Here is a 21,856-nt window from a genome sequence, read left to right on the forward strand (position 1 = left end):
AAAAATGTATAGCCCGCTGATCTGCAAATCTCAGTGGAGGATGTTGGTCCTTCTTTTGTCCAAAAATGGCAAAAGCAATTCCATTTATTTTACAGGAGGCGTCAGAACTGAGGAAATATGTTTTGGGGTTTTTTTTGGTGTCCTAAAATATATCCAAACCCCAAAATGTATAATTATTCTGAACTGGAAGAGCATTGCAGGAACTCCAAACCAAGATGTGGTAGACACCATTTTCTATACTGCCAATAACCAGGAAACTAAATCTCAAATACAAAATTCAACTTGGGTTCTGGTCATCAAAAGGTACAACTCCTTCATGAGTCAGTAGTAGTGGAATCAAAACAACAAAAAAAGGCATTCCATTATCCCTTCTGGGAAAAGATACCAAGTTATTAGACCGCATGACAAAGAAGGATTTCCCATCAGCTACATTACCCTCCAGAATAGCTGCTCAACTACATATGTAGTCCTTGCAAAAGCTGTAAGACCTGATCTAGTTTCTCCCTTCAGAGGCTATGGATATGTACTTCAAGAAGCAGATGAATGTGGGAAATGCCTAATTAGATCAGCTTGTGGTGCATCTTCTAGGATATCTGTAATAGCCATGGAAGCCAGAAGATTAGCATGGTTCCAGGCTTCAAACCTTCTTAAATATATTCATGAAAAGCTCGCTGATGCTCCATGCACAGGGATTCTCTTTGGAGAGAGTAAAAAGAGCAGAACATGGATCTTCAATGAGATCCAGTCTTTTCCTATCATCAGCTACAAGTAAGTAGCTGAATACCAGTAATCTGAGTCATTGTGGCTAGTATTTCAAAATCCTGGCCCAATGTTTGATGGCAGTGGTTTAGAAAAAAAAAAGCAAATACTGTTAAGTATTAGGAAAGAAATGGAGAATGTATTGCCTCAGTATTGATCAATGGTGCCACTACATCTTGAGTATTATGTGCCATTCTGGTTGCCCCATCTCAAAGGTAAAGCAGAAGTAGAAAAGTTAGAGGGCAACAAAAATGATAGTGGATGGAATGGCTCCCCAATGGGAAGGCTAGAGGACCCATGATGGAGATCTGCAGAATCATGAGTGGGGTGAAACTCAAAAGAAACTAAAGCAAGGGAAGAGTTTTATGAAGCTAATAGCACATTTTAAAGCAAATCTGAGTCTTCCCTACCACCCACTCACAGTACAATCAAACTGTGGTATTTGATGCCAGAGGATGTAGTAAAAGCAGCATGTGCTGCGGCAGTCAAAAAAGCAAACAATGTTGGGAATTATTAGAAAGGGAATGGTGAACAAAACGGAAAATGTCATAATGCCTCTGTATCTCTCCATGGTGAGACCGCAACTTGAATACGATGTACAATTCTGGTTGCCACATCTCAAAGATATAATTGTGATGGAGAAGGTACAGAGAAGGGCTAACAAAATAAGGGGAATGGAACAGCTCCCCTATGAGGAAAGACTAAAGAGGTTAGGACTTTTCAGCTTGGAGAAGAGACGGCTGGGGGGGGATATGATGGAGATGTTTAAAATCATGAGGTCTAGAACGGGTAGATGTGAATAGGTTGCTCTTTCGGTTAATAGAAAGACTAGGGGGCACGCCATGAGGTTAGCATGGGGCACATTTGGAACTAGTCGGAGAAGGTTCTTTTTCACTCAATGCACAATTAAACTCTGGAATTTGTTGCCAGAGGATGTCGTTAGTGCAGTTAGTGTGGCTGTGTTTAAGGAAGGATTGGATGAGTTCTTGGAGGAGAAGTCCATTACCTGCTATTAGGTTCACCTAGAGCAGAGCTTTCCAAAGTGTGTGTCGGGACACATTAGTGTGTCGCCTGTAGTGTGGAGGTGTGTCGCCCGGTCCACAGGGCCGGCGGAAGCAGGGAACTATAGCAGGAAGATCGGCGGGCAGTGGTGGAGCTTACATCACCACGGCCCGAAGAAAAGGGTCACGTTCACTCCTCCTCCTTCCTGCCTGTGCAGCCCTGGAAGAAAAACGTTGCCGGAGCCGCGTGGGCAGGAAGGAGGAGGAGCATCTGCTGCGTACAGAAGAAGAGCAGCATTAATGGGCCGTTGCGGATCCCATGTCGCGACGGCCCGAGAAGAGGAGGAAACCCGATAGCAGGGCCGCTGCAGATCCCATGTCACGGCCAGGGAAGATCAGGGCTTCTGAAGAGCCCATCCTTCGGCAACCCATGCAGAGGGACAGCATGTGCCAGTGAGAGCCTGTGCTTGAGCAAGAGAGCATGTAGGAGTGAGAGAGCCTGTGTGTGTGAGTGAGACAGCATGTGCACGAGAGAGACAGTATGTATGTATGTATGAGAGGCATGTGAGAGTGAGAGCTGTGGATGTGTGAGATTGCATGTGAGTGAGAGCCTGTGTGTGTGAGAATGTGTGAGATAGCGTGTGAGAATGAGAACCTGATTGTGTGTTTGAGGGAAGACAAATGGAGAGAAAAGAAATAGAAAAAAAGACCCTGTAAAAGGAATTGGCAAAAAAACAAGAAAGGAAAGGTGGAAAAAAAAGCCTGTGACCAACCGATTAGAAAACTAAGATCAGACAGCAAAGGTAAAAAAAAAAATTACTTTTTAGTGATTGGCACATGTAATCTTTGGGAATGTGCAAGAGTAGCACTTTCTCTATGCCGATCTCACAATGTACGAGATCAGCATGGAGGAAGCCTGCAAATATTTATTATGAGATAGGTTGTGTTGTGAAACATTTTATTTATGTATATATTTAAGGAAACATACATAAATTGTTGAAATACATTTTGTTCGTTTAACCTTTAACTTCTGGTTTGCTGGTAGACTGAATTACTGTGTCACGAAATTATGTTTGTCTAAAAAGTGTGTCACCAACATGAAAAGTTTGGAAAGCTCTGACCTAGAGAATAGCCACTGCCATTAGCAACGGTAACATGGAATAGACTTAGTTTTAGGGTACTTGCCAGGTTCTTTTGGCCTGGATTGCCCACTGTTGGAAACAGGATGCTGGGCTTGATGGACCCTTGGTCTGACCCAGTATGGCATATTCTTAGGTTCTTGTGTTCTTAGCTGGTTGAAAGAGGGTTTAGCCATGTAGACTTGGGAAGCCACTACTTATCCCTTAATATGAGCAAGAAGGATTGGGTCTCTTTGAGATCCTGCCAGGTACTTGTGACAGAGGATGCTGGGCTTGATGGACCTTTTTAGTTTGACCCAGTGTGGCATTTTATATTCACATGATATGGTGCGAGACCATAGGTGCAGTGAGCTGCAGATGTTTTAAGGCAGCTCTTAAGTTCCACCATTCTAATTAATTTTTAAATTTAGTTTTCTCCATAAAAGTTAGGACACCATATTAATAGAACAGCAATCTGTATGTATAGAAAATCTACTCAGAGTAGCTGAGAGAACATGCATATTCATTAGGGGTATCCTGAAAACTCCACTGATTTGCATCCCTCAAGGCCTGGTATTGCTCACCCCTGGTTTAGACTATATTCCCAATAGCCTTACATAGATTTGTAGCTTCCCACACTATAGCACAGTGTCAAACCAAGGAAAGCAACCAATGCCTTCCTCCAGTAAATGGGAGGAGGGGAGTCCACAAAAACAAAGTCCAAATGCACCACAAAATTTGCTAATTTTTCAACCCTGCAGAGCTCACCTCTGTAATCTTGGCACTATCGAATGACATCGCCTGCTTGTGTAGCTGATTTGGCCTGCTGTCTATGGAGAACACATGTTACAGGTGAGCAGCTTTAAAGAAAAGCAAAGTTGCAGTTTGATCTTTTGGGATTAAAGAGGTAAAAGAGCTGCTATCCTGGACATCAGGCACATCATAAAGAGCAAGGTTCATATGTTTGCATTTCCAATCGCTTACACTCCTAAGAACCAAGGGAAATTGCAATGTCCTGATTTGTGCTGCTATAAGCATTCTGGGTAATGTGATCTTCAAGGCATTTGTTCTTTTCTCTTCTCTTCACTTCTGCTTTTTGCTTTATGGCACTGCTGTTCAATACTCAAAGCCAAGTCTGATTTCCCCTACCTGGTAAACATTAGACAGATTGTACTTTCTATAGTTTGATCTTTTTGTTGGGCGAAAGGAAGAGAAAGTGGCTGAGCAATTGAGCTGGAGGTGCCTCAGTAATGGGGATTGGGCTCTCTCTTCTGCCCAGCTTTCTTCCTGCCCCGTCCTCGGGAGGTGCTGTGGTGACAGGATAGAACATCTCTGCTCACATAAACTCTGGATGTGGTGCTATCTCTTGCACACTTGGTGACTTTTACTCTGGTGCTGGTGATAGCTTCTGCAGATGTGCAAAGAGGTCATGAAATAACATTTTTCCCTTTTTCAGCAAAACCTAGAAAGCCACTTGTCTTCTCCTGATGTCCTTGGGTCATCTCTACAGAAGAATATTCTACAGGTATATCTTGCTGCGCTTCCCTCTTGGGGGAGGGAGGTGGTTGATTTAAGGAATAGTCCCTATTGTCCAAAGCATTTGTGAAGCCTGGTTTGTAGGTTTAAATCCTACTTTAACTGACTCTAACAGCCATCCTTGTGAAACAGATAACATGTATTGGCTGTAATTAGAAAATAGTTTAAGCTACCCCCTCTTGAAAGTGACAAGTGGGTAACTGACTTACTCTTCAGTGCATCTAAAGGAGATGTAGGGCTGAGCTCTTGTGCACCATTGGTGACGGGGTTGTCTGTTTCTGGCAGTGCTGAAGAGAAATAGGAAGTAAATGTGTGGTGGTGCTGGCCAGGGTGAGATTCACTGGCCTGTTACAGCTTTTATTTTTATAAACAAATTTCAGCTAATTTTTAATCTTATTGTGCAGATGGGCAATAATTATTATGAGACAGCCAAATGTTTAAGATCCCCTTTTTAATATGTACTGTTACATAAATTAAAAGACCTGAGGCCCATGGAATTGGCTCTCTTCTGATTACCTACCTGTCTTTTCTATAGTAATTTGAAGGCCTGATCAACACTAACCCATTTTTCCTGACCTCAAATCTAACGCTTGGGCCCTAGATCAGCATTTTCCCCAGAATAATTATACCCAGCAAATTTTCTCTTCTAAAATAACATTTATTTACATTTTTGTACTTGCCAATATCAATCTCAAATGGAACAATCTGCATTGGCAATAATATGGATAATCTGTAGCACATCACCTCTAGGACCAGGCAACTGCCACTACAAAACTTACCTGATTGCCAGTCTTCTTCCTGTCCCCTTATCACAGTCCTCCTGAATTTTGTCAGTGTCTTACTCACAACCAACTTTGTTGCTATGCAAAGCATCTATTTTCTTCTTTAAAGACATTTCCTGAGCCTCTTTCAACTTCATATCATGACCTTTCCCATTGGTTGGTTTTTCTATTGAAAACAATTCTGGATTTTACTTAAAGGTAATAACTTTGAATATTCTGTTATCCTTCTGGGATTTTGTCTCACACTTTATATGCTGGTTCCATCACTATGCCATGTCTTTGCCTCCTTTATTGTTCTAACTTAACCAAAAAAGCATCACCTGCCATTTCCTGTTCTTTTATTTTTCGTCTTCCTGCAATTATGTAGTTTTTCCTTAAACTATTCTGGGACACTGCAATTGTGCTACCCAGTAATACATGTTATACTCTGGCATTGTTTCTAGAAACCTAGAAAATGATAGATGAGCACAAGGCCCATTCTTCATCTGGGCAAGCCAGTCCACACCAGTGGGCTGTGCACTCCAACTAGCAGGTGGAGATAGAAAACGACTGCAAACATCAACCAGCCACTATTTCTGAGTCTTCAGCAGGTGGTGGACATTCATCCTTGCTTTTGAGTACTTTGGCCTGCCAGGATGGAACAGGCTGTTCTGACCTCCTGTAGAGAGCATTTGCTCCCTCCCTCAGTTGAGTGTCTGATATCTCAAGACAAGAGTGAGGTGAAGGCTGGTGCCCTAGCAGTCTTCCCGACAGAGGGAGAGTACAGTAGGTTAAGGGAACCTTGGGCTTAGCCCTGTTTGTGTCTCCTCTGTTTTGTCATCCTGCCTGCTTGCTCCCTACCCTGGTTTTCTCTGGTGTTTGGCTGCAGCATGGCAAATAGTTTATTTAAAAAAAAAAAAGCCACGGCAGAGGCAGCAGCAACAATCACACACCAAGGAGGGGCAGGAGTAAGGGGCCAAGTTGCATGCAGGGGCTGAAATGCTAGTTTTGGAGCTGGCCGAGTGCAGCAGCAGGTGCTATTTTGAGCTTGCAGCCCTGCTGCTGAGGCGTGCACATGGGGAGAGATGGTGTCAGAGCAATGCGAGAAAAAGCTGTGCATCTGTTCTGCCTGTCATATGCTGGTAATTAGCCCCAGGAGATCGCTAAGAATTTGCCAGAAATGCATGGAGGCTCAAGGAGATGGCCCTGCAGGGACTTCAGGAGCTCAAAATTCACAAGAGGGAAGTGTGCCAACAGTTCCTCCCAATGGGGGGGGGGGGGGGGTGAGGAGTCTTCCCCACCACCTCTCCTGCCAATTTCTGCAGGGGTGAGCTCAGAAGGGGCTTTCCCCACTCAAGCAATGGATCTTTCCACCATGTGATGGGTGGAATTTTTTTAAAGGCCTGCAGGCTTTTTGTAAAGGACAGGAAGGGTGCCAGGTAGAATCTCGGGAGCGTCCACATCGGTGGTCTCACTCCTCAATCGCAGAAGCCATCAAAGGAGGTCTCATCACTTTGCAGATGGGTAAATCTGAAAAGGGGACAGCGTGCTGGGGAGAAGGTGAGGACACAGATCCTTTGAGAGATTCCTGGGAAGAGTCAAGATCCTCTATGGGGATCCAGATGTATTTTTGGAAGGGGGGGGAATTCCTCCAGATGCAGAGCCGCACGGACCATGCTTTGGCTTTTTCACAGACAAGATGTCTGGTTTGATTTTACAGACCCTGAAGGCCCTTGGCAAGACCTCCTCACAACCTGCAGTGGCTCAGAATCACAAACTAATCACAGAATTCTCCTTTGGAAAGGCATCTTGGTTTTTAATCTCTGCACAAGGCTGTTCAGGAATTGATCGATTTTTGGAATGGAGTTCTCCTGACCCTAACTTTAAAGGAGGTTGCTCATTAGTGGGTTTGTACACTATGGATCCTAAAGCTAGGGAGCAGTTCAGATTTCCTAAGGTGGATGTCTTAGTCTGCATAGTGACAAAACATACTACCATTCCGGTGAAAGGAGGTGCAGCCTTAAAGAATGCCCAGGATCTGGAAGATCAAGGTGACCTTGAAACAAGCTTTTGAGGCAATGGCCAGGCATCTCTAAATCTCCGCTTGCTGTTGTATATTTATTTATTTATTTAACAGTTTTTTTTATACCGACCTTCATAGTAAATTACCATATCGGATCGGTTTACAGTTTAACAAAGGGAAAAACAACAAGAGTAACAAATTCACGTAAATGAAAGATAACAATAAGTAGGAATAAGTCAAAAATTACAATCAACAAGGGGAGAGAACTTGGAAGCTTGCAACAAGCTGGAAGGAAGATAGGCCGGTAAAAGAAATTTTACCATAGAAAGTACAAGTTAAAAACTTAAAGACGGTGTTTTAACCTTAATGTCTCAGAGTCCATTTATTCCTTCATTGAAAAATGGAGTGCCAGACCGAGTAGCAATGAAGGCCAACTATTGATTGTCTGGTTCAGGGAAGGCTTGTTGAAAGAGCCAGGTCTTAAGTCCTTTTCTGAAAGTTAAAAGGCATGGCTCCAGTCTGAGGTTTGATGGGATACTGTATAGTGGCCAGGGCCAGATTATAATTAGCCCAGGAGGATTTGGGTGAGAGTGGCCCATACCTCGAGCCGGGAGCTGCATTCTTGGCAGATTAAGGATATGATTTGGCACGTACAGCTGCTCAGGGGTAGCTTCAATGATTGCATCCTGAAGACTACTCTGAAATAGTATCAGCAGACCAGTTCTGCAGCAAAGTCCAATCTCACCAAGTTGCTCTTCAAGGGATGCTTATTTGGGGAGGAATTGGGGACTATGGCAGACCAATGGGGAGAGAGTCCAAGTTTCCTCAGTTATCAGAGGACAAGAAATCTGCTCTCCACATTTTGTCAGCAAAGGGGTGATTTCAGATTACTTGACTCTAACCACTCCAACAACTTTTGCACAATTCTTTCTGGCTTAGATTATTGCAATTCGCTATATCTAGGCCTACCTCAATCTACTATCTGACCACTTCAGCTTCTGCAAAACTTCTTTTCAACAGCAAGCCCTATGATCATATATCACCAATACTTCATCAATTGCATTGGTTGCCTGTTAAATGGCACATCCAATAGAAAACTTTGACAATTATTCATAGCCTGACTTACAATAATTCCACCTGGTTATCTGCAGCATTTCACGTTTACACTCCTTGCAAAAACCTCAAATCCAAAAACAAGCTCCTTTTGCAAATTCAGTCCCCTAAAACAGAGCTCGCTTTCTGGTTTTAGTTATTCTCAGTTGCAAACCCTATTCATTGGAATACACTACCTCCTGACTTAAGACTAACTGCCAACAAAAAATTTCAAAACAGCTCTCAAACATCTTTTCTTACAAGCCTTCCCAGATTTTTGTCATGATTATCCTTCCTCTCCCCTCCCTCATCTCCTATATTATATTATACCGTTGAAGTATTTTTGCTATCTCAATCTTTCTTCAAATTATTATTTTTTTATTTTAATATTTGAACTTATTTAGTTTCTTATGCATTGAATTACATTATGTATGTTTTTCTATTTATAACCCACCTGAACTTTGGAGGGTGCGGGAAATAAATTAATTTTAAATAAATATATACTCAGCGTTTTCATTCGTCCAGAAGTTCGAGTAATCTGAGGTCCTGCTCATTTGCAAGTCTGTCCTTTCAAGCAAAGAAGCCAGGTAAAGATAGTGTTCTGGCTCCTGAGCTCCTCCATCCTCCCAGTGAAGTTATGGGGGTCCATCCTCCGATTCTGGAGATAGGCAGCTGCTCATCTCGATTTTATCTGAGGTGGGCCCACATCACTTCCGACCAGTGGGTCTTGGAGGTGGTACATGACTGGTACACTTTGGAGCTTATTCATTCTCTCACACTTTTATGGTTTCACCTTGCCATTCCACAGAAAAATGGGCAGCAGTTCAGGCTATATTGCAGAGGCTGCTTGCTCTAAAGGCCATTGTTCCAGAGGGTTAGGAAGGTATAGGCTGTTACGTTTACTTCGTGGTTCCCAAAAAGGTCTCCTATTGACCTATTCTAGATCTAAAGGGAGTCAATCGAGCCCTTCAGGGATACCCATTTTCAAATGGATACCTTAAGGTATGTTGTCATGGCGCTACAGAGGGGAGAGCTTTACTTCTCCAGATCTCTTGGAGGCTTACCTACTCATTCCAATTCACAAACTGCATCAGCATTACTTGTGCTTTATGGTCTTAGACCACCATTACCAGTTTCAGGCACTGCTTTTCAGCTTGGCTACGGCACCCAGGACCTTTTCCAAGGTGATGGTGGTGGTGGCTACAGCTCTCTGCAAGGTGGGAATTCTAGTTCATCCATATTTATACTGGCTAATCTGAACCAAGTTGGATGCAGAGAGCCGGGTGGTATCGAGCAAGGTGGTGGTTGCTGCGGCACATGGGATGGGTAGTGAATCTTGTCAAGAGCATCATGCAGCTTTCTCAGATTCTGGAGTGTCTGGGTGTCCAGTTTGATACGGCTCAGGTCAAGGTTCGAGTCTTGCATTCAGAAGATCTGGGGGCAGAGATCAGTGATCTCACCATTTGTATGGTCGTACCTACAGCCACTAGGATGAATGGCTGCGACGATAGAGGTAGTTCCTTGTGCATGCACACACATGCGTCCTCTGCAGAGGTCCCTTTTGGCCTGCTGGAATCACTCAGGAGAACAATGTGCCGTTGATCTTTCCGCCAGAGGTGAGATGACGGTTGTCCTAGTGGTTATCCTGGGAACATCTGGAGAAAGGAATGGAGTTGGAGACTCTCTACTGGTGGTTGGTCACTACAGATTTGAGGAGCTCACTATATCAGGAGCTAGTGGCACAAGGGGCAGTGGCTTCCATCTTAGTCCATCAACCAGCTGGAAGCCTGAGCAATTCGACGGCTCGTGGAACAATGGGGGTTGGTCCTTTCTGGATCTGGTGGCCCAGATTGACCTCATAGGCCGTGGTATGCGGATCTCTGTCTTATGGTGGAAGATTCATGGCAGATCCTCTGCTTGAGAGGGGGGGGTGCTCCTACGGTATGTTCTGTGTTTCACAGCAGTCTGGTTTGCTTTTTCTTACCGTTTTTAGCTTTGAGAGGGCTCAACTGTTGAATCGGGGGTATGTGGGTCCAGTGGTGAAAACTCTTGCGAGCATGTAAATGTTCTATCTCCTTCGCCTATATCTGGTCTGGCAGGTCTTTGAACATTTGGTATCAGGACCATTCTTGTCTTCCTTCTTCAGCATCTAATCTTTTTGATCCTGGAGTTCTTACAGGAAGGTCTGAGTAAAGGTTTAACCTTGAACACACTCAAAATACAGGTGATAACATAGCATGTTGGTGACGCATACAGAGGAGGCCCCTCTCTTCGCTTCTAGATATGTCTAGGTTTCTGAGGGATATGAAGCACCTTAGACCCTACCCCCCCTCTTGTATTTCCCAGTGCCTTTGTGGGATTTGAATCTGGTGTTCTCCTTTTTAGCAGGTCTGACCTTTTGTCCTCTGCAGAGTATTTCCTTGCGGTTGTTGAATCTGAAGACTGTGTTTCTGGTTGCCATTTGTTCGGCAAGGTGGATTTCGGAATTGCAAGCCTGGTCATGTAGAGAACCCTTCTTGGTTATCACGCCAGATACAGTTCAGTTAATGAAGTACCTGCTTTTCTTCCTAAGATGGCTTTGGATTTCAATTTGAATCAGTCTGTTTTTCTATCATCCTTGAGTAGGGATTTGGATGAACAGGAATTCAGAAAATTGTGGCCTTTGGATGTGCAGCAGCATTTATTATTACCTGGCGGTTACAAATGTCTTTCGTAAATTGGATTAGCTCTTTCTCTTATGCCATGGAGGGGGTGGTGGCCTCTTGTGTCATGGTGGCTCAGTGGATTAAGGAAATAGTGATGGCAGCATATGGGGATGCAGGAAAACCTATTCCAAAGCAGATAAGGGTGCATTCAACCCAGGCGCAGCCGGTTTCCTGGGTGGAATTGCATTTTGCTTCCTCTGGCAGAGATCTGTAGAGCGGTGACATGGTCTTCCTTGTGTACATTTGCCAGATACTATCAGATTTGGCCAAGCAGGAGGATTTGTCCTTTGCTAGGGCAGTGCTGCTTGGGCCTCAGTCTCCCACCCTTCTAGGGAGGAGCTTTGGTACATCCCACTGGTGTGGACTGGCATGCCCAGATGAAAAGGAAGTTGAAATTACTTCTTACTTGAATTGCCTTTCCTCAAAGTAGGGTAGGCCAGTCCACTATCTCACCCTAGGCTGCCTTGAGACAGGTGACTTTCTTCTATTGGGTGAGATCCTTATTTAAGGAACATATTGTATGGGGAGGATCTCAGATGTGCATGAACTTGTGCTGTACTTGGTAAGTGATTTTTGTTTTTCATATTTGTTTAGTTTTTTTTTTCCTATGAGACTATTGTTGGTGGTGCTGAGTCCAGTGTTTCTATTTAAAAAAAAAAAATAAAAAAAAATTATTGAATTTATGGAAGAACGTTCTATTTCAAATAGTGATTATTGATAGGATGCAATACCATTTTGGTGGTTTAGTGTCCACAGTTCACTTTTGAGAAAAATGCTGGCTGATATCTGTGATTGATATGAGAGATGTCCACAATCTTTCTCAGTCTTCACCTGCTGGTTGGAGTGCACAGCCCACTGATGTGGACTGGCTTGCCCTGCTTCGAGGAAAGGAAACTTTCAGGTAGGAAGTAATTCCACCTTCCCAGTGTAGTACTGCAGAACTTACCTGACCCCCCAGGCTTAGGCTTGACCACCTCCTCCAAGGATCCTCTGGACTTAGCCCATGCTTGCTTGATTTCTGTTACTGTTTTGGCCTCTCTAGCAAGATCTGTCTTAAGGATGTCTTGGACTCTAATAGGCATTTAATTAGAGACATGTTTAGAGGGAAATTTAAAAGTCAAATGCCTACCAGGAAGATGGAAGAGACTTTGTATTTTATAAGAGTAGGGAAAAAAAATCTGAAGCTGATGTCATGCTCTATTTGGGGACCGACCTGGCAAGGAATTGAGTTGGTATGGTACAGAGTTCAGAAATTTAGGGGAGGAAGCTTAGGCACCTAGCAAAGACAATAGCATTTTCTGTATATTCTTTCATAAGAGGCTGTCATATTGGTTACTTCAATACATGGCTCAAAGTCTATTGTAAAGAGGGTTTTTGTTATATTGGAACAATAAAGAGCTATACTGTGCTGATTGCTTACATCTGTTGGTGGAAGGAAAGAAGACCTTGGGTAAAAAATTCACTTGACATTGACAGATGTTTAAACTAGAGGAAGGGCAGATGGAAGCTGATTGTCTTGGGCTGTTGCCCCCTCTTCACCTGCCTATCTAAAGGAACAAATGAAACTAGTGGTGCCTTATGCAATTTCATGGTTTGCGCATCCAGTAGCATCCAGCCTGATACGTGCTCCCCTTATCTACCCCATTAGCTTAAGGGTAGGATTCTCACTTTTTCCTACCCTTGACCAATGGGGTAAATAAGAGGAGCACATATCAGTACAAACCATGCAATTGCACAAGTCTGCAAAGAGGGAGACAGCCTGTTGGGCCACCACAGTTGAACGGAAGGCTGAGTAAGAAGGTCTGTGGGACCGCAGGTAAAGCACAGTTAAAGAAAAGGAGCGTGAGCATGGGTGAGTATATGCGTGTTTTGTATATGAGAAGTTTTTTGCATTCACTAATCCACCATATTCTTGGGGCATCGGGAAATCAAAAGTTCCTAAGTGGCTGTCTGTACTTTTTGAAATATTTATTGGTGTTTTGGAACCACTTAAATATTTTTATAAGCTTTTAATTATTGGATGTTCTGTTCATCAGCTGTTTTGAAATCAAATTTTTTCCATTGTTGCACTGTGTACAGTCTGGCTTGTTGCAGTTGTCAGTTCAGTTTTTGTCTGCATGTTTTGTTTATATTTGAGGATCTATCTGTTTTGCATAAGTGACAGAGGTGAGTTATTCTGCTAGCATGTAACTTCTGTGTAGAGGTCTATAGCAGCCTGACTTGTTCTATTTTCCTAATAGGCATTCTGGTGTGTTAGGGCGTAGCATAATATTGGTAGTGTTTCTTCATATGAGGGTTGTTACTGTTTCAGTGCTGGCAGTTAGTGGGATTTTTTTTGTATGGGAGGTTTACTATATTGCAATTCAGTTTACTTATGGCTTTCTGAGGACCAATCCTGCATCTGGTGCACTTTACAATAGGTCTAGTACCATATGAGCTCCAAGTGTGCCTTGCAGGGTTTCGTCACTGGCACCACAGCAGTGCATGTAAAACATACACATTGTGATTTACCTCAGACTGAATGCTCTTTTCATGTAAAACTTGTTATAAATGCCCAATTTTTAATTGTGTGTGGTGAGAGGATAGGGCACAAGGTTGGGTGGGTGGAGAGTCCATTTTAAGGTTTAGCTTACTAGCATGAGCTTGGGCTGCTTTTGGCAGGAAGGGGGGCCTGGGTCAGACAAACTGAGAATGGGGGGTGCAAGGCCTAGAGAGATTATGCTGATGAGGAAGGGAGGCAAATTCGGCTCTAGACTAGCATTTTGAGACACTGCATCCCACCCCCCACATTCTCCCTAAATTATGCCTATGTGAAACAGTGTGAAAAGGAGTGTTTTTGTGTGTAAGTTATTGGAAAAACAAAAATTGTGTGGAGTAGGGGGGAAACCCTCAAACATCAACAAGGAGGCAGCACAGGGCAGTACAAAGGCTAGTCCCAGCCCTGGCAGGCATACAGACTGTAAACAGGCTATAAGCACACGTGCTCCATGATAGCAGAGGCAGACCTGGATATTGTTGCTATTGGATAATGAATCCCATGAATGGGCTACAGCCATCCCGTGCTATTTCCTTAGGAAGGATAAGGAAGGCAAAAGAGTGGGAGGAGTAGCTTTTGTGCTTTTTTTGAGGGGTGGAGAAAGGAGGTAGCACTCGGCCATATTGAAAAGAGAAGTGGTGCGTCACCCCCACCAGCACCACCTACAGACTTCTGACATGAGTGGAAAAACTAAGCAGATCTTTTAGAAACTAACCTAAGGGTGGGAGCAAAGGGGGAGATAGTGTTTGGGTGGGTGGTGTGGATTGGTGTATCAGAAGCAGAGAGATCCTAGACTGCATTCACAGGGCTGTTCTCACACAAGGAAGGGATGGTACTGGATCTGGTACTGAATGGAGGAAAAAATATATATATATTGCCTTGGCCAGGTTCAAAGCAGTAAACAAAACCATGTCTGGATGGGTGTCCACCTGAGCAACAGCAACAAAGTAGCACAAAGCTTAATTCAGAAATATCAGCTTTGCTAAAATGGGGAAGCATCTTAAGTAAGAGGTGGCAGATGTGAAGAACAATGGCGAAACTTAAAGGACCTGCAGAGAGCAACAAATCTTGAGTAAAGACCAATGTGTTTCAGGAGTTGGCTGAAGAAATAAGGATGAAAAGAAAGGAACCCAGAGAAGAATATCTGGTAAAGCTGGAATGAGGCAGGGAAAGTAATCAGGGTGGTAAAGCCAGAAGTGGAAGTAAAGAGCAGCAGGCAGGATTTTGTAAGAGGAGACGAGGAGCAAGGGAAAAGCAGACCTACTAAAAGAAGGGCTTGGAGGACTGCTGATTCTTGGCACCATTTACAGAAAAGGGATTATTCAGAACTAGCAAAAAAGCCATGGAGTTGCATGGGCCACATCTTGGATGTTAAAGGATCTTGGGTTCAACTGGTTCCGCTGAGAGACTTGTTGGTGGCACTGGAGAAGGTTGAACTTTTATTTTTACTGATTTTATATATGGTATATATTTCTTAAATAAGTGGTAATGGACAAACTGAAGAGTAGCAAATCACCTGGAACTTATGGTATACATCTCAGGATTCTGAAAGAACTAAAAAATGAAATTTCAGACCTATTATAAGTAATTTGTAACCTATCATCTGTTGCACTTGAAGACTGGAAGGTGGCCAATGAAATCCAATATATAAAAAGGGCTCAGAGGTGATCTGGGAAACAATAGACGGGTGAGCCTGAATTTAGTGCCGGGAAAGATTGTGGAAACTGTTAGAATAAAATCAGAACATATAGATAGAATTGATCTAACCGGAGTGTTATGTATTGTATACAGGAACTTCCGGTATATAAAAACCTAAAAATAAATAAATAAATCTAATGGGACACAATTGGCATGGTTTTACCAAAGGGAAGTCTTGCCTCACAAACCTACCTTTTTTTTTTTTTTTTTTTTTTAAGGGGTGAATAAGCATGTGGATAAAGGTGAACCAGTAGATGTAGTGTATTTGGATTTTCAGAAGGCATTTGATAAAGTCCCTCATGAGGTGTCTAAGAAAACTAAAGTCATGGGATAGGAGATGTCCTTTTGTGGATTATAAACTGCTTAAGACAGGAAACTGTAGAATTAAATGGTCTGTTTTCACAGTGGAAAAAGGTAAATAGTGCCTCAGGGATCTGTACTTGGACCAGTGCTTTTTAATATATTTATAAATAATCTGGAAAGACATATGATGACTGAGGTGATCAAATTTGCACATGACACAATTATTCAGAGGATCAAATCACAAGCAGATTATGATAAAATTGCAGGAGGACTTTGAGATTGGAAGATTAGGTGTCCAGATGGCAGATAAAATTTTATGTGGACAATTGCAAGGTGATGCATATAGGGAAAAATAATCCTTGCTGTAGTTACATGTTAGGTTCCATATTAGTACCACACAGGAAATATCTAGGCACCATAGTGGATAATACACTGAAATTGTCTGCTCAGTTGTACTGTGACATTCAAAAAAGCAAACAGTGTTAGGAATTATTAGGAAGGGAATGGCAAATGAAACAGTGGATGTTATATAATGCCTCTGTATCACTCCATGGTGAGACCACATCTTGAATTCTGTATGCAATTCTGGTTAAGAACATAAGAAATTGCCATGCTGGGTCAGAGCAAGGGTCCATCAAGCCCAGCATTCTGTTTGCAACAGAGGCCGAACCTGGCAATTACCCAATCCCTAAGAAGATCCCATGCTGCTGATGCAATTAATAGCAGTGGCTATTCCCCAAGTCAACTTGATTAATAGCTGTTAATGGACTTCTCCAAACCTTTTTTGAACCCAGCTACACTAACTGCACTAACATCCTCTGGCAACAAATTCCAGAGCTTTATTGTGCGTTGAGTGAGAATTTTCTCAGATTAGTCTTAAATATGCTACTTGCTAACTTCATGGAATGCCCCCTAGTCCTTCTATTATTCAAAAGTGTAAATAACCGAGTCACATCTACTCGTTCAAGACCTCTCATGATCTTAAAGACCTCTATCATATCCCCCCCCTCAGCCGTCTCTTCTCCAAGCTGAACAGCCCTAACCTCTTCAGCCTTTCCTCATAGGGGAGCTGTTCCATCCCCTTTATCATTTTGGTTGCCCTTCTCTGTACCTTCTCCATCGCAACTATATCTTTTTTGAGATGCGGCGACCAGAATTGTACACAGTATTCAAGGTGCGGTCTCACCATGGAGTGATAGAGGCATTATATTTTCAGTTTAACCATTCCCTTCCTAATAATTCCTAACATTCTGTTTGCTTTTTTGACTGCTGCAGCACACTGAGCCGACAGTTTTAAAGTATTATCCACTATGATGCCTAGATCTTTTTCCTGGGTGGTAGCTCCTAATATGGAACCTAACATTGTGTAACTACAGCAAGGGTTATTTTTCCCTATATGCAACACCTTGCACATGTCCACATTAAATTTCATCTGCCATTTGGATGACCAATCTTCCAGTCTTGCAAGGTCCTCCTGTAATGTATCACAGTCTGTTCGTGATTTAACTACTCTGCATCTCAAAGGTATAATTGCACTGGAGAAATTAGAGAAGGGCAACCAAAATGATAAAGGGCATGGAAAGGTTAAAGAAGTTAGGGCTGTTCAGCTTGGAGAAGAGATGGTTGAGAAGGAATGTGATGGAGGTCTACCAAATTATGAAAAGACTTGACCAGGTAAACGTGAATCTGTTATTTACATTCAGATAATAGACTAGGGGGCATTCCATGAAGTTAGCAAGTGGCACATTTAAAACAAATCAATGTTCTCAACACAATTAAGCTCTAGTATTCATTGCCAGAGGATGTGGTTAAGGCAGTTGTAGTTTGGTTTAGATACTTTCCTGAAGAAGTTAATAAACTATTAAGAAATAGCCGCCATTTGTTACCAGCATTTGTACTTTTATCTATTTATTGTTGGGGTACTTGCCAAGTATTTGACTTGGATTGGCCACTGTTGGAAACAGAATACTGGGCTTGATAAACCCTTGTTCCCTGTATGTACCCGGATCAGCCCAGACTCCTAGGTTTCACCTCCCCTCCAGCAGGCGGAGACAGACCAATTTCTGTGGACTGTCATATACCCCTGAGGTGCCACCTAGAGTCTGTCAGTATTCTTCTGTCTCCAGCAGGTGGAAGTGGTGCTTCCCTGGAGTCTGGTATTTGGTCAGGCTTAGGAGTTAGGTCCTGATGGTTAGCGAGGGGTCAGGTTTTTTGATCTTTTAGCTAGTTTCCCCTTTAGCCTCCCAGGGGGTTGTCAGGTCCTGGTGGGACCATCCCCCCCTGGTATTTGAGGCTCAGGAGCAGAGGGTTGAGGACCCTGTATCTGCCCACTGAAGGTGGTCCCGGAGGTCTTGGGCTTCCATCTTCAGTTAACCCCTGCACAGTTAGAGAGAGAAATCTTTAATTATATATCGTGCCTTTAAATTCTCCTGCTCTGCTAGCCTTGTGTGCTCTCCACGGGTGTTAGTTTCAGACAGCAGACAGCTCCGATTGGGTAGGCCTTTGTTTTTTCGCCATTCCTCTCTCCGGCTGGGCTAAATTTAGAGCACTGCTCATGCCGCGTGGTGCGGCCTGTGCTGCGTGCGGCAGCGCGCGCAGCTTTCCCATGCTGGTATTTGCACGAAGTGTTTAAGTGGTGGAGAGGGATCGTCGGGGGTCTCAGCCCCAGCAAAATTGGCAGGGGGTGGGTTGTGACTGCGTCGGGGGGCCAGTGCCTCTGTTTTGAATAGGCAGGCCCCGGATCAGTTCCTGCTCAGCACAGGAACTGAGGCCATTTTAAGGACCATGAGGGAGCAGGAGAAGGCTGCTATGGGGGAGGGGCTTTTGCCTCCCCCGTTGTCTGCTCGGCTAGGTGCACCCAGGGAGGGTGGTTTTATGGGGCTGCAGGGGGCGATGAAGGGGACGACTCAGGGGCTTCATCATTCACCTCGGATTTTGTGCTTTTAATGCATAAAGCTTTTAAGGCTCGCAAGGCTGGGAAATTGCAGGGGACCCGCAGGCTCAGGTGCCGAAGCACAGTGGAGCGCCCAAGGAGAAGCATCCTCTTCACTCCGTAGTCAGTCCGAGGGACAGCGCATCTTCGGATCTGTCAGATCAGGAGGGGTCTCCGGCCGGCTCCTGATCAGGGTACAGATGGGGATCCAGATGCCCAGGCTCTGCCAACGAAGCAAATGGGCTCCCTTCCGGTGGAGGGGGATGACCCCAAGGTGGTTCGTTTGTTTCGAAGGGATGAACTGGGGCCCCTAATTCCATTCATCCTCGACGAGCTGGGAATTGAAGTCCCTCAGGAGGATTCCAGGTTTGGGCCTAATATGGATCTGGTGATGCTGGGTTTCAGAGGACCAGCGAGATCGTTCCCATTCCACTTGTCTGTCTCACCTTCTTTTTAAGGAGTGGGACACTCCTGATCTGGGGTTGAAGGTTAGTAGAGCCATGGATAAGTTGTATCCACTCCCAGAGAACACGCTGGATCTTCTCAGGGTGCCTAAGGTAGACACTGCTGTCTCAGCAGTGACGACGAGGTCGACTATTCCGGTGGCGGGTGCCACAGCCTTGAAGGACTTGCAGGACCACAAGTTGGAGGTACATCTCAAGAAACTTTTCAAGGTATCAGCTCTCTGGGTACAGGCTGCGATCTGCAGCAGCTTCGCTCAGCAGGCCAGTCTCTGCTGGGTCCATTTACAAGCGTCCATGGAGCTTACTGATGCCCAGTCACAACAGGCTAAGAGGTTGGAGGCTGCTGTGGCTTATAGTGTGGACGCACTGTATGACCTTTTACAGTCCTCAGGGAGGACGATGGTCTCAGCACATCGACTCCTATGGTTGCGGAATTGGTCAGCGGACGTATCCTCCAAGGCGCATTTGGGTTCTCTGCCCTTCAAGCGAAGATGGCTGTTTGGACAGCAGTTGGAAGATATGATCAAGTCGCTGGGGGAGAACAAGGTACATAAGCTGCCAGAGGACAGGCCTCGGACAAGAGGCTTGTTTCCGCAGAGTGAGATTTCGGGGGAATTGACATTTTTGTTCCTCTCGATCCACTGGCTCCTTGTTTCGTCAGGGACAAAGCCGTCCGTATACGGGCACCCAGTCCTTTCGGGGCTGGCGGCCCTTCAGAGAAGGAGGCCCTAAGCCCTCATAATGAACTGCGGCGAGTCCACTCCTTGGTTCCAAAGATCGGGGGCAGCTACGCTTTGGATTTTGCACGGTCTATCCAAGACCGCTTCATGGTGTCCCCATGCACATACTGTCAAGATGCACGCGGTACGAGAGACCCTGCAGCGTTTGCAGGCTCTCGGCGCCATAGTTCCGGTTCCTACCGGAGAGCGCAGGCGTTACTCCATCTATTTCATTGTGCCGAAAAAGGAAGGAACCTTTCGCCCCATTCTCGATTTGAAACAGGTCAATCGGGCATTGAAGGTGCCTCATTTTTGGATGGAAACTCTACGCTCCATGATAGCATCTGTACCCAAGGGAGAGTATCTGGCATCGCTGGACCTGACGGAAGCTTATCTGCACATCCCCCATCCATCTGGATCACCAGAAATTCCTATGATTCGCGATCCTCAGTCAACACTTCCAGTTTTGTGCTCTCCCGTTCGGCCTCGCGACAGCACCCAGGGTTTTCACCAAGGTGATGGCGGTGGCAACGGCCCTTCAGCACAAGGGCATACTGGTTCATCCCTATCTGGACGACTGCCCGATTCGGGCGAAATCGGAAGCTTTGTGCGAGGCCGCGGTCCAGCGAGTCCTTCAGAGATTGACTTCCTTAGGCTGGGTGGTCAATCCCAACAAGTCATCTGACTCCTTCCCAGTCTTTTGAGTTCCTGGGGGCCAGGTTCAATATGGTCTTGGACAAGGTTTTTCCTACAGAAGAGAGAGGCTTTCCAAGTTGGTTTCCCAGGTGGATTTATTCAGATCCATGCCACGGCCCAGCACCTGAGATTATTTGCAGGTTCTGGGGTTGTTGGCTTCCACACTCGGGCTAGTCCCGTGGGTCTTTGCTCATGTGTCCTCTTAGTCTACGTTGCTTTCCCATTGGAGTCCATTCTCCCAGCAATTCCAGCTTCACTTACCACTGACGGATTTGGCGCACTCCAGTCTACTTTGGTGGATGTTTCCGGACCACTTGTGCCGGGGAGTGGTCTTGGAGATTCCCACGTGGGTTGTGGTCACTACCGATGCCAGCCTCTCCAGCTGGGAAGCAGTGTGTCGGGGATCGGTGGTGCAGGGCCAATGGACAAAGACGGAATCCTCCTGGTCCATCAGTCGTTTGGAGACCAGAGCAGTTCGGCTGGTGTTACAGGCCCTTCTCCCCTTGGTGGAAGGGCAGTCGATGAGGATACTATCCGACAATGCCACAGCGGTAGCTTACATCAATAGTTAAGGAGGAACCAGGAGCTGTCCAGTGGCGACGGAGGCACGGCTGCTGATCACCTGGGCGGAACAGCACCTTTACAAGATTGCAGCCTTCCACATCGCCGGGGTGGACAATGTGCAGGCAGACTTTCTCAGTCGACACCAGTTGGATCCGGGAGAGTGGGAGCTCTCAGAAAAGGCCTTTCGTCTTCTGTGCAAGCATTGGACCCAGCCCTCCATGGACCTCATGGCGACATACCGAAATGCCAAAGCCCCTCTCTTCTTCATTCGGCGTCGAGAACTGGGAGCGGAGGGAGTAGATGCTCTGGTTCTGCCTTGGCCAAGGGACGTTCTGTTGTACGCCTTTCCACCGTGGCCGTTAGTCAGAAAAGTGTTGTGCCGAATTGAGGTTCACCCAGGCACAGTAATTCTGGTGGCTCTGGAATGGCCACGGCATCCGTGGTTTGCGGATCTTCTGACTCTAGCCGTCGACTGTCTGCAGTTTCCACCGTCCCAGACTCTTCTGCGTCAGGGGCCCGTCTTTTTCGGAGAGGTGGATCGCTTCTGTCTAATGGCATGGCTTTTGAAAGGCAAAGGTTGAGTAAGAGGGGTTACTCACCAGCAGTTATCGCCATGCTCTTGCACCCCCATAAAACCTCCTCCTCCAGAGCCTACGTTAGTTTGGGGAGTGTTTGAGTCCTGGTGTTTGGAGCAAAGCATTCGTCCTTACAAGGCCTCAGTCCTGGAAGTTCCGGATTTTCTTCAGGCGGGTTTGTCCAAGGGTCTAGCCTTTAATTCCCTGAGAGTACAGGTAGCAGCGTTAAGTTGTTTTCGAGGTAAGGTGCAGGGGGTGGCACTAGCTTCTCATCCCGATGTGGCTAGGTTCTTGAGAGGGGTTAAACACTTGCGCCCTCCAGTTCGACATCCCTGCCCTTCCTGGAAACTTAATTTGGTTCTGCGTGCCCTTTG

The 21,856-nt window shown here is 45.1% G+C and overlaps 1 protein-coding gene across 1 annotated transcript in view; it reads left to right on the plus strand.

The window, feature by feature from the left end:
* The window catches only part of EIF4ENIF1 (eukaryotic translation initiation factor 4E nuclear import factor 1), a 144,170-nt gene that overhangs the window by 81,668 nt on the left and 40,646 nt on the right, over nucleotides 1-21,856 (plus strand). The window contains 1 exon segment of the mRNA XM_029619635.1: nucleotides 4,335-4,403. Coding sequence (XP_029475495.1) covers nucleotides 4,335-4,403 — 69 coding nt within the window.

This window comes from Rhinatrema bivittatum, chromosome 11 (genome assembly GCF_901001135.1).
Source record: "Rhinatrema bivittatum chromosome 11, aRhiBiv1.1, whole genome shotgun sequence".
NCBI lineage: Eukaryota > Metazoa > Chordata > Amphibia > Gymnophiona > Rhinatrematidae > Rhinatrema > Rhinatrema bivittatum.